The following is a 12,990-nucleotide window of genomic DNA, read 5'->3' as shown; positions in this document are numbered from 1 at the left end:
CATGTTAAAATTTTGAATTATGAATGTAAAATGGTGGTTTCATTTGCTATAGTGCTTGCAATAATATTGTTTCAATTTAAGCAGTTTTAACTATTTAAATGAATAAGCCTTAACATTAAACATAGATCTCCATTTACCAGTTTCAATAGTTTTTTTTTTTTTAAAAAAAAACAACACTATTTTTAAACATAACATCTTAAGAGATCAGTTTAAAAAATACTGGAGAAACAGCCAATTGCTTACAATGTAAACAACCAAACAGCATATGTTTTTCCTTCCATGTTAAAAACTTTGTGATTCACCATGACTTAAAATTAAAATTTCTTTAAAAAGAAAATAATCTTTTTCCATACACTATATGAGCATGAGCAAGGCAATGAAGGCTTCTCAGAGTGGAAGATTTAGACTGTAACTCTCCTGCTAAGGAATAGATTCAAATGGGAGACCATAAGGGACATGGTCTTTATCACAGCCAGAGCTATGAGGGCCTGATTCAGGAAGGGAGAAGCCCAGTGCCTTTGTGATGAGGCATCAGCACATCAAGGGCTCTGGATGGCACTGTTGCCTTGGCTCCTTAATGAGGAGCCAACACCTTGGCACAGAAACATGGAATTCAGCCACTCTAGGCCCCCACCACTGCACACGATCCTCTTTCTAACAGAACACCCTACTTGCTGCAACCCCCCCTTCTCATTGAAGGCCCACTCACTCTGTCTTCCTTCCCTCAACGTCTACCTCCAACCCTTTGACTGCGTAAATGGCTTCCTACTGACCAGGAGCATGCATTGAGTATGGCTGGCAATTCTGAGTGTCGGGCTGGCAGCACCAGAAAAAGGAAGCAACTCTTAGATCTGACCAGTCCCTTTGGCTAATCTTGGCATAGTTCAGTGCTTTTATTCTGAATAAGTGGAATAACAGTTCGTGTTTAATTTTTAAAATGCCTGGGTCTGGGATGTTATCAAAACACATATGGGTGTGAAGTTTGGAATATATGGGAAATACTGAACTAGTTGAACAGTTGGAGGAACCCTAACAAATGCAAGAAAAACAAAGCAAAATTTAAAAAAGAAGAGGAAATATTTTAAAATTTACCCTGCCAAAATCAAATATTTAACTAAAATTATTACGTGGAAAATGTGACAATCCTCTGAAGTTACCATGTCACATTCGAAGGATTTTTGTCTGGCTTTGACTTCTTTGAGAGGTCTCAATGCATCTTTATGAAGTAATTACTGATGCCTTCATTGTATATCTTTATAATTGCACCACAAACCAGCATCCCCAATACACAAAAAGGCGCTTTTTCTCAGCAGGTCCAGTACATATTAGTATTACGATGAGAAAAGAAAAAGTTAGGAACATTTTCAAATAGTCTACAGCGGAGAAATTTTTCAAACACACCTTAACTCAGATGTGAGCAAACTACGGCCCACAGCCCACATCCGGCCCGCGGGACCGTCCTGCCCAGCCCCTGAGCTCCCCGACAGAGAGCCTAGTCCCCGACCCCTCCCCCGCTATTCCCATAAGAACATAAGAACGGCCGTACCGGGTCAGACCAAAGGTCCATCTAGCCCAGTATCTGTCTACTGACAGTGGCCAATGCCAGGTGCCCCAGAGGGAGTGAAGCTAACAGGCAATGATCAAGTGATCTCTCTCCTGCCATCCATCTCCATCCTCTGATGAACAGAGGCTAAGGACACCATTCTTTACCCTTCCTGGCTAATAGCCATTTATGGACTTAGCCACCATGAATTTATCCAGTTCCCTTTTAAACACTGTTTTAGTCCCAGCCTTCACAACCTCCTCAGGTAAGGAGTTCCACAAGTTGACTGTGCACTGTGTGAAGAAGAACTTCCTTTAATTTGTTTTAAACCTGCTACCTATTCATTTCATTTGGTGACCCCTAGTTCTTGTATTCCCCTTCTCCTGCAGCCACACTGCAGCGCAGGCCACACTCTGGCCCACCGCTCCCGCTGGGTAGCATGGCAAGCGCAGCTGGTGTTGGCTCTGGCCGGGTGTCGTGGCTGCGAGCTCCTGCTGCTGGTAAGGGGGCGGGGAGCAGGGGGGTTGGGTAAGGGAGCAGGGGGTCCTGGGAGGCACTCAGGGAGGAGGGAGAGGTTGGATGGGGTGGAGGTTCTGGGGGAGGGGCGGTCAAGGGATGAGGAACAGGGAGGGTTGGGAGTGGGAGTCCTGGGGGACCTGTCAGGGGCAGGGATGTGAATACGGGTCGGGAGGGCAGTCAGAGGACAGGGAGGGCTGCATAAAGGGATGGGATCCTGGAGGGCAATTAGGAGCGGGGGGGTCTCGGGAGGGGGTTGTCAGAGGACGAGGAGCCGAGTGCAGATGGATAGGGAGTGGGAGTCCCGGAGGGGGGCGGAGCTGACAGGGGGCGGGGGTGTGGATAGGGGGTGCAGCATTCAGGAGACAGGGGGGTTGGATAGGGCGCGGGAGTCCTGGAAGGGGGCGGTCAGGGGACAAGGAGCAATGGGAGTTGAATGGGGTTGGGAGTTCTAAGGGGGGCAGTCAGAGGGCATGAAGTGGGAGGGAGCAGATAGCCTCACCGCTGTCCCCTATTTGGGAAGGCACAGCCTTCCCTACCCAGCCCTCCATACAGTTGTGCAACCCCGAAGTGGCCCTTGGGCCAAAAAGTTTGCCCATCACTGCCTTAACGCCTTTTCTGATTTTTTCCCCCAAAATTTCCCAGAAAATGTCTACTCTAAGATGAAATATGACATGAGAATTTAGGGAGATTATTTTCTTTTTTGATTATGGCTATGACATGGGGCTTCAAGTTTTGGTAGGCCCTAAAGCAAAAAAAGTGGAAAGACCTTCGATAGCAAAACATATGCAGAAGGCCCCTGAGCCAGTATGACCTGTTTTAAAGAAACTGACATATCTTATATCATGTATACATATTTTATTATTTATTACCAACATGCTTGGTGATGCACAAGGTACAAAACCAGAGACACTCCCAGCCCCAAAGACCTTGCAGCTGATGTACAACAAGGGACATAATATAGCTAAAATCAACTTCAAATACACCACTGATGAACCTTTATGGTCCACAGTTCTGGGAAAATCTTGAAAAGGATGTAAATTTATAAGGCATTAGAAGACTTCACCTCTTTTAAAATGTGGTTTTAGGCTAGCGTTTAAAAAACAAAAAACAAAAGGAAGCCTAAAATCAGGCTCCTAAATAGGTGGTCAGGTTTTCAAAAGTGCTTAGCATTCACTCCAGCTCCCATTGCAGACCCATGGAGGTCCCACTTCAATATACTTCTGAACTGAACTCTGTAGCTTATGTCTTTACTAGTGATTTTACTTTCCAATTCATAAGCAAAGAACACAATATCCTTATTCAGTCAAATTCCTTCATTTGACTTATAACCTATATCTGATGTGCTGTTCCTTTACTTGTTAACTCCTCTACAGATTCACTAAGAGCATGATAACAAACCAGAATGTCATAGAATGTCATACAAAATTACTTAAACATGATGTAACCCACCAACACACAATCAAATGTCAACTCCTTTAACCCACTTGATCATTTCCTTTTTCTGTCATGGTGGGCTATCAGTAAAAGATTTATGCATGAACATGACAGACTTAGCAAAGTTGTGAAGCCCTAGGAGACAAAATACCTCCTTTTGCTGACATAAGCTAAGAGAACAAAAATGCTTTTTCCATATTTATTTACACAGAAATATACTGAAGCTTTTCTTCAAAAATGATCTGTTTTGCTCACTAAATGTATTCCCTCACTTAGATTAGTACATGGATTTAGGTGGTGCATGGCTCCTTTCTGCACCAAGACTTTTTTTATTCTGCTATAATAATATTATATATATTATTATGCCAATATAGCTCCCCGTGTGGACACTGAATTCTAGATTAGTAATCTATTGTGGCGTAACTATTCTGGAATAAAGTCGCTTTTTCTCCTAAACAGAGTATACCCATGAAAAAGTTATATTTACAATAGCTATAGCAGAATAATTATTCCATTATAGCTATGGCGGTCAACTTCCCCATATAGACAAGACCTTGGTTAACTTTAGCTTTGTTCTCCTTGTAAGACCAGGGCTGTATATAGGTAGATATGGCCAGTTTAGGCAACAAACTTTTTTAAAGGACACAGTCAACTTAAAAAAAAACAAAAAAAACCACACCACTGAAATTCTTTATTGTTGTTACAAGTAATACTTACATTTACTATAATTAAATGTATTTGAGAAAGTATTTATTGTATTTTTTTCCTGTTTATACATTTGACAGCATTTTTGTAGTCAGGCTTCAAACCTTTATACACATGCTTAATTTTAGCTCATGAGCAGTCCAACTAATTATGTGATATGTTGTTGTAGAATGCGTCTTATTCATTCAGTTTCCCATTTTGCTGTCTTTCATTCGACAACAGGAGTAAGGAATTTTTTTAATTGATTGTAAAATCATAACACTAGGCAGGAGGACTTGGAACATGTGCAGTAGCTGAAACTATTTTAACTCATTCTTTGATGCTATTTAAAGTTGACACAATAATTCACTTTATTTACAAAAAAAAACCCAAAAGACAAAAAAAACCCAAAGTGCAAAAAAGCTACAGTACTTGATAGAAACAGAATGGAACACAGAGTTATTCACATGAAAATAAAGTTGTATAACTGGAAAAATGTACCTGTAGCTTTTGAAGCAAGTGTTCCGTTTCAGAGGTAATGCGGGGTTGAAGACCAGTGGCTTTTTTCGTCTGTTCACGCGTAATAATGGAAAGTTAAGATCAAAAAGTGAATTTAAATTAATTACATAAAGTGCTGAAAAAGTTTTTCTTTAATCAAAATAACACTAAACAGTTAAAATGTTTTACTCAGCTTGTGTGATCTTACTGTATTTCCAAGATAAGTTTTTCTTGAGTACGGTATATTTATCTCATTTTTTAGCAAGGTATACTGAAGGATATAGAAAATTGGCTTCCAGTTCAAGGAAGTAGATTTGTTGCTGGAGGTTCTTGATGTATTCAGATTCTATACTTGAAGTTGTATTCTCCATTGCTAGAAAAGATTAATTCAAAACTATATGTACATTGTAATTATCAAGCAACAAAATATTATTGTATTCATAATATATTCTCCCTATGTCTCTATTAAACCTATATCTTCTACTCATCCTAGTATATTTTCACACTTACTGATGATAGTGGTGTGCAATACACTGTAATGCACGCTTTCCTAAAGGAGATTCAGTTACAACGGCTATGTAGTAATATCAATGCTAAGAACAAGATGACTTCCAATTCAAATATCAGGAAAAACCTTATACAAGTTTACCCAAAGACCAAAAACTGTTTTTTTCTGAAGAATTTATGCCTAATTTGTAAAACTTATAAACAATGCAGACAGAATTATGAGATTCTGCTTCTCAACAATTAATGAAGCTGAGGTTAAAGATGCTCACATCTCCTAACAGTCGGTATTTAACATATGAGTGTATGCTCCCTACAAAAGGTGCCAATGAAAAGGGCTCTCTTCCTTTCATCCTTTTCAAATCTGCTACTAGTTAAATTATTTTCCCAATGAGCTGACCTTTTCACCACTCTTCTGCCCTCGAATTAGAAGATTGGTAGGACCTCAAAAGGTCTTCTGGTCCGATCCACTACATTCAAGGCAGGATTAAGCATTATCTACACTATTCCTGACAGACAAGGTTTTGTCTAACCTGCTCTTAAAAAACCCCAACAACGGTGATTCCAAAACCTCCCTTGGCAATTTATTCTGGTGTTTAACTACCCGGACAGTTAGGATTTTTTCCCCTAATGTCCAATCCAAACCTCCCTTGCTGCAGTTTAAGACCATTGCTTCTTGTTCTATCCTCAGAAGTTAACAAGAACAATTTTTTCTCCTTCCTCCTTGTAACATCATATATACCTGAAAACTGTTATCTTGCCCCCCTCAGCCTTCTCTTCTCCAGACTAAACAAACCCAATTTTTTCAATCTTTCCTCACAGGTCGTTTTCTAGACCTTTATTCATTTTTATTGCTCTCTTCTAGATTTTTTCCAATTTGTCCACATCTTTTCTGAAATGTGACACACAAAACTGGACACACTATTCCAGTTGAGGCCTTATCAGCACAGAGTAGAGCAGAAGAATTACTCCTTGTGTCTTGCTTATAACAATCCTGTTAATACATCCCACAATGATTTTTGCTTTAAAAAAAAAAAAATACAAAACCCCAGTGTTACACTGTTGACATATCTAGCTTGTGATCCACTATGACCCCCAGCCTACTCCTTCCTAGCCAGTCATTTCCCATTTTGTATGTGATTTTACCATCCCAAGTTAAGCACTTTGCATTTGTCCTTATTGAATTTCATCGTATTTACCCCCATTTGTCCAGTTTATTCAGATCATTTTGAATTTTAATCCTATTCTCCAAAGCACTTGCAACCTATTTCAATCCTTTCATTAATTCTTGTTTCATCCTAAAAACAAACAATCCCCCCATCCCAAAATTCCTTGTCCTCTCTTTAAAGGCACTTCTATAAATTTCACGCCGTACCTATAATTCTGCTCTTTTTATCCAACCTCCAAATTACTTCTATGTTCCTTCCAATCCTTTCTCCTTCTCCTTTCTTTCATACTGCTTTCTAAGAAAGCAAGTCTCCTCTCAGTTTGCATTTCTCAGTCACTCTGTCGTATGCCTCCATAAAACACACATACATCAAGGAATGCTTTCTTACTTCTCCCCATATCCTCCCTTAGCTGAAATGCTATGCCATATTTAGTTGTCCATCCATCTTGCCTACCTAAAGGCTAAGACCACTGGGTCTTGGACCACATCTTATTCTGTTTGTAAAAGCACCATATAAACATACATTATTATATACATTGTTTTTACTAATAATAAATGCTCACAAGGTATCTATCTCCAAAACAGGAAGAAAATAAAGAGGTATACATGTATTTGAAAGTGCATTTCTTCATACAAAATATGCGCTTATGTTTATCAGATTTAATACAATGTTCAATTTCTAGCATTCAGATCAAACAATTTAGGTGTGTACAACTGAATATGCAATTATACTAAAAACTCACAGGTGCCTTTTGTTGGATTCACATTTAGCCACCTGTGGTCAGCTGGAAATGATTAAATGCTTTTTTTCCCCATTTTTAACCATTTCTATAGTGCAATGCCTATCAGTATAAATAGATTCAGGAACCATGCAACAGAATCTTATTTTCAATGACATTAAAAATGGCAAATTCAAAACTGATAAAAAGAAACACTTCTCCAAACTATGTATAATTAGACTGTGGAACCCCTTGCCCTATAATGTCACAGTGAACACAAACTTTGCAAGAATAAAAAAATTACTGGACATTTATACTGACAACAAGATTATCCAGTTACATACTAAATGCTAACAAACATTTTAGAAAGGATATAAAACCTCATGCTTCAGGTTTTAAACTAATTTGTATTAGGGATTAAGATGAGACCTTTGGGGGTGGGGGGACAGATTACCCCATACCTGTCTATCGCAGGGTTTGTTGCACCTTCTACTGAAGCATTGGGTGCTGGACACTGTTAGATACACGATACTAGAAGAGATGGACCATGGCTCCGATCTAAATGACAATTCTTATGTTCCCACTGTTTTTAATGATTCCAAACATTTACTCCTGGGAGAACGCTGCACCACTGCGCATGTGCAGAATTTATGTCTCCTATAGATTTCTTTGTTTCCCTGCAGAAAAATGACTCTGATGGGGAAGCAAAGGGAAGCCACAAAAGCAGTCATGCGACCCTCGTCAGCAGTATGTTTCAGGTGCCCAGGGCAACTGGCAGAGAGGTAAATCACTGTGGGGCAGGGGCGGGACTGGGGAAGACCTGGCTGATGGCTCCTGCCCTGTGCCAGCCTCAGCTGCTAGTCCTGGCTGCGCTAAGGAAGACACGACTTCCTCTTCCCCTGCACAGCATCCAGGGCTGGCTCAGACCCACCCCCCGATTTCTACCCCAGCTTCAGAAAGCTCTGCAAGCCCCCCCTACCCCCCACCCCGCCACTTCTTGCGCCATCGCTCCTCAGCTGCAGGGGGAGGGATCCCTGTACAGGGATCTGTTCCCCTATCTGCCCAACCCCCATGCATCCAGATACCCTCATACCCAGACCTTCCCACCAAGCCTCATACCCCTGCACTCAGAACCCCCCAATAAGCCCCACTGCACCTGGACCACCCTGACAAGCACCCACACCTAGACCCCCCTGGCAAGCTCTATATTCCACACACCCACACCCCACCCTGCTGAGTCTCAACCACCTTCACCTAGACCCCCCTGCAGTGTCCCATTACTGTTGCACCCAGAACCCCCCAGCAAGCCCCTGTGTATCGAGATCCACACACATACAGATCCCCCACTGAGCTGCCCACATCCAGATTGTCCCACACAGAACCCTCTCAACCCACATCTGGATCCACCCACACTAAGTCCCTCCACCCTTAGATCCTGCCTTGCTGAGTCCTCCTGCCCACACCTAGTGCACCTGGCATGAAGGGGTAGGGCTATGGGTGTTTCGGGGGCAGGCCCGGTCCTTGCGCTGTGTCAGGGCTGGATGCAGTCTCACCACTGAGTCCGTGTCCCATGGGCAAGCTGCACAGTGATCTTCCACTTTGTGCAACCAGTGGCCTGTGCTCCCCAGTGCCATGCTGGAGCCTCCACTTTTATTTCAGAAATAAAATTTGCAGAATTTTGAAATAATGTTCACTGAACTTTTATTTTTTTGGTGTAGATTTTTTTTCAGGAGTAATACATTGTAAAGCACATCTGCCATGGCTCCAAGGGATGAAGTAGTGCTGGTTTTATTATTAAAATATTAATTAAAGAAAAAAGGTACCAAAGTATGATATCATGAAATAAGAATACCTTGGCCAAATTACTTCAACATAGTTGTTTCACATCATAATGCGAGATTGCTTTAGCTACAAGAGAACAGCAAAATAATTTTTAATGAAGAAACTTTTCGTGCAATATTCTGCTTATCCTACTCATATAAGCTAATAGGCTAGGCATAAAATTTCATCTTTAGCAATCTGGTCTCAAGAGATCAATGGGTGTTAGTATGAAGAAGTATTTCTAAGACTCAGTTTAAGGATACATTTGGTAACAGTGGATATGGGGTCTCTATCCTAGTACAGTCCTCGTGCAAATGAAGATTGCATACTGTAATTCTTGGATGCACCCCATACTGACACATGGCCTGATATGCCTTAATCTTGCACTATGACCATAAGTGCTAGAACTAGTGGTGCTGAAGGTGCTGATGCACCTTCTGGCTTGAAGTATGGTTTCCATTATAGACAGTATTTACATTTTCGTTCAATGGCTCTCAGCACCCACACTATACAAATTGTTCCAGTACCCTTGACTGTGATATACATTACACAGGGGATATGTGAAATCCAGCATAAGTTTTCAGTTCTAAAAACATGAGGATTGAGTCCTTATAGTGCAAGATCGTAATGACAGAATTATTTCAACCTAGAAAGACTATTTTGTGACAAAAGGAAATCAGTTTTTTAGAACTCTATACCTTTTACCTTTCTGTTATAGCTAAAGAATAGATGGCATTGTTAGATTATACAAATGTTAAAAGATCATTTATAAATTCTAGAATTGCTAAACAGCTCATGAAACAGCTGAATTTTATGAGTCAATTCAGAATGAAGTAGTAAGTAAGCGTTTAAAAAATGGTACAGCTTACCTACCTTCTATGAAATGTGATTTTCAGAAGCAAAGTAACCAAGGCTGTAGTATTAGGTACTTGTAAAGGTTATTAAGGAATTTGAGGGAAAGGCAACAGCAGATTTATTTGAAAATACAAAACAGCTGAAGTCTTTATTGGAAAGCTGTACTGAATTAATGCTTGTTTAGTTTGGCAAAGGGTTGCCACCTGGTTAGTTTATTACTAGCTCAGGCTGGTGCCTCACCTCATAAAAGCCAGATGAAATTAAGATGAAGCCAACTTTTTTAAAATGATGTTTAATAAATAAAAATAAAGCCACTGTATAGCAGAAAGTGTAAGATTCCCTTCCCTTGCTTTTCTGTTTGGAAAAAAACCCAAGCAAACCCCAAAAACCTGAAGCAAGCAGTGAATTCCCTAGACCCCCACCCCCTGAATTTCCCCAACACCCTCCTCCAGTTATATGCAGTGTTGGAAACTTAGTCATTGATTGGAAATTTGAATTGAAATTGAAACATTAATACATTCTTTAAAAGCATATACAGTATATGAGAAAATACTTGTACCTGAGAAAGCATAATGGTTTGAAAAGTATGAACAAAGAGTGGCTTCCTCATACAGCTGTTCTTTATGTCAAAGTCAGCACATTTGTTTCAACTATATTGGCCTACTTAATAACTTCAAATGATTATTTATAAGCAAGGTCTGAATGAGCTGACCCCTGACACCTAGTGATGAGCCAGGGATGGGTGGAAAGGCTTTAGGACCAGACTGTATTTACATGAACACACCTACTCTGCCTAGGTATCCAGCAGACATAGCTGTGCTACCCAAATGATCAGTTTTGGCTGGTGCTGGGTTACAAATCACTTAAGTATTAAATGTGGGGGTCATGAAATGTTGTTATCCTTATTGTATGAGTAAAGGGCAGCAGAACTGTACATAGCCTGACTGAACGGGGTGGGGGGGGGGTCTCCCTCAGTGCTTAATTTGTGCGAGGGCTTGCCAGGGTGAGCTGCAACACCTCCAGGCTCGGCCATTCATAGCCCTAGGACCTCTGGGCTCATCACATCAGTTATGAAAGTAACAAACTTGCTTGAGCCCCAGCGCCTCTTTCATTACAAATTAAGCACTGGTCATGCTCAACTAAGCAGGAGGTTTGGATGCCAAATCCTAGTGAAGAGAGAGAGTGGGGCACAAGTGTTTTGCTTGATGGTATGGGCTTTGTCTAAGAGTCACAGGCACTATTTGACCGGTCCCTCTATCCCGTTGAGAGACAGAGCTGATTAGGCTCCATAGAGTGTCTTTTGTTTGGTAAGTGACCACTAGAGCTGGAATCCCTGATAATCAGGTTTAAGTGCTTAGACCTGCTTTAGGACAGTGTTTCTGTGGAAGAGAAAGCCCAGCCTGCACTCACTGTGAGGCTCCCCAACGGAGAGCTGAAATCACTGAGAGCTGGGTGGAAACTTGGGAGACCAACTTACGGAAGCCACAGTGGCAGGTGGCAGCAGAAGGTGACAGTGCAAGGCCACTGGGGACAGAGGGGTCGAGTGAACGGTAGCACAACAAACAACAGCGGCCAGAGCATTGACAACAATAGTGGCCAGAGCATTGACTTCACTCCAGAATGCTAGATTTGTGACTGTGAATCTTAAATAAATATATAAGATTTTTAAAAGGCATTATTTGCTGAGGTCATTATCTCACACCATCACTATCACCAAAAGGTCATTAGCTTGGGGAGTTTCTGTATTAATTTTTTTTACAAGTACAGTTATATTGGGGCAGACCAATGGTCCATCTAGCCCAGTACCCTGACTTCCAAGAGTGACTATTCCAGGTGCTTGAGAGGAAATGAACCGACGATTGACAGATTCATCCCACTCCCAGTCTCTAGAAAACAGAGACTGGTTCACTTCAGGCTCAGGCGGGGTTTCCCTGCGTTCGGCTGTGACTCCTCGGCCCGACCGTCTCCCCTCCGGCAGCGGCAGCAGCCTCAGCCCCCTCCCGCCCGCGGCGCCAGGCCCCCGAGGCCGGTTCCCAGAGCCCACCCGTGGCGTCTCCCAGGGAGGCTCAGGGCAGCGCTGGCGCCGTCTGGGCTCCGCGCCTCCCGCCCAGGCCCCCAGCGCGCCGGGGTCAGAGACCCGCACCCAAGAGCCCGGCTCCCCCCGCCAGCGCTGACGTCACGGCGGGAGCTGCTAACGATGGGAAGCGCCCACGCGCCTGCGGCCAGCCGGAGCCGGGTCACGCGCTCTGCCTCACCTCGCCCGCGGCAGGTCCCTTCACGGGGGGGGGGGGCACCACGGCCGACGGCGATAGGGGAGGGGGAGAGAGTTTGGGCGGCACTAGACGAGCTGAAGGCGCCGCCGCACGCGCTGTTGGTTGCCAGGGTAACCAGCCCGGCCTATAGAGCCAGCCGTCCACAGACCGTTGCCCGGGGGTGCGGCCACGCGCTGCCGCCGCCGGTCTGTGGGGTCCCGCCCCCCGCGCAAGGCGGGGCCAACGGGCCGGGCTGGTTGTGTCCCGCACGTGCGGAACCGGCCGCTGTGAGGTCCCCGGCGCGGCCCCGCGAGCTGGGCTTGCTCGGTGACAGCTGAAGGCGCTGCCCGCTGGGCACAGGTGGCGGGGGAAGGCGGCAGCATCAGTGCAGGGGCAAACCGAGTGCACGAAGGAGGGGCCGGAAAGGGGCCGGGGGCGACAGGTTAAGAAGAAGGAGACGCGCTGCCGCCAGTGGCCGAGGGGAAAGCCTGGAGAGGGCGTACCCGGGATGGGCGCTAACCCACCCACTCGGTGAGCTAGCTGCAGGGGTGCAAAGACAGGGTGCGGGCGGCAGCGGTGCTCCCCCGCTGGAGGATACAGCTCAGCACCTGCCGCGCCCCAGAGCTGTGTTCTGAAAGGGCCAGGTGCGGCCCAGTGCCCAGAGAAGGCTACACTTCTCCCTCTGAAAGGAGTATTGAGCTGCTCCGGGAGACTGGAGTCAGGGAAATATTTTCTATACCTACCTCTAAAACACTAGAATTGTCATATACGATTTTTTAGTGTTGTTAAGATTCCCTTACCCGTTAATGTCTACCTAAAACTTCTGAGTGGTATACACATTTCCCTTAGGGGATGGTGGTTGCCTGAAGCACACACTTGTATTTCTCCACTAAGTATAGTTTCACTCCTTTAAATTATTTACTTTTTAAAATGTTTTATTAGTTTTAGCACTGCATCATTTACCTTCATTATCTTTGTGCAGGTGGATGTCAC

The 12,990-nt window shown here is 43.6% G+C and overlaps 1 protein-coding gene across 1 annotated transcript in view; it reads right to left on the bottom strand.

Annotated features, from left to right (window-relative positions):
- LOC115648524 (golgin subfamily A member 6-like protein 1) overlaps positions 1-12,149 on the bottom strand; it is a 46,882-nt gene extending 34,733 nt beyond the window's left edge. The window contains exons 1-3 of the mRNA XM_030556224.1: positions 12,001-12,149; positions 4,961-5,051; positions 4,682-4,760 (exon numbers count right to left, since the gene is read on the bottom strand). Of these exons, the coding sequence (XP_030412084.1) occupies positions 4,682-4,760; positions 4,961-5,049 (168 nt within the window). The 5' untranslated portion in view covers positions 5,050-5,051; positions 12,001-12,149. The remainder of the gene's footprint in view (positions 1-4,681; positions 4,761-4,960; positions 5,052-12,000) is intronic.
- Between the last annotated feature and the right edge of the window lie 841 nt (positions 12,150-12,990).

Source organism: Gopherus evgoodei, chromosome 3 (assembly GCF_007399415.2).
Source record: "Gopherus evgoodei ecotype Sinaloan lineage chromosome 3, rGopEvg1_v1.p, whole genome shotgun sequence".
Taxonomy (NCBI): domain Eukaryota; kingdom Metazoa; phylum Chordata; order Testudines; family Testudinidae; genus Gopherus; species Gopherus evgoodei.
This window is presented reverse-complemented; position numbering and strand designations above follow the sequence as displayed.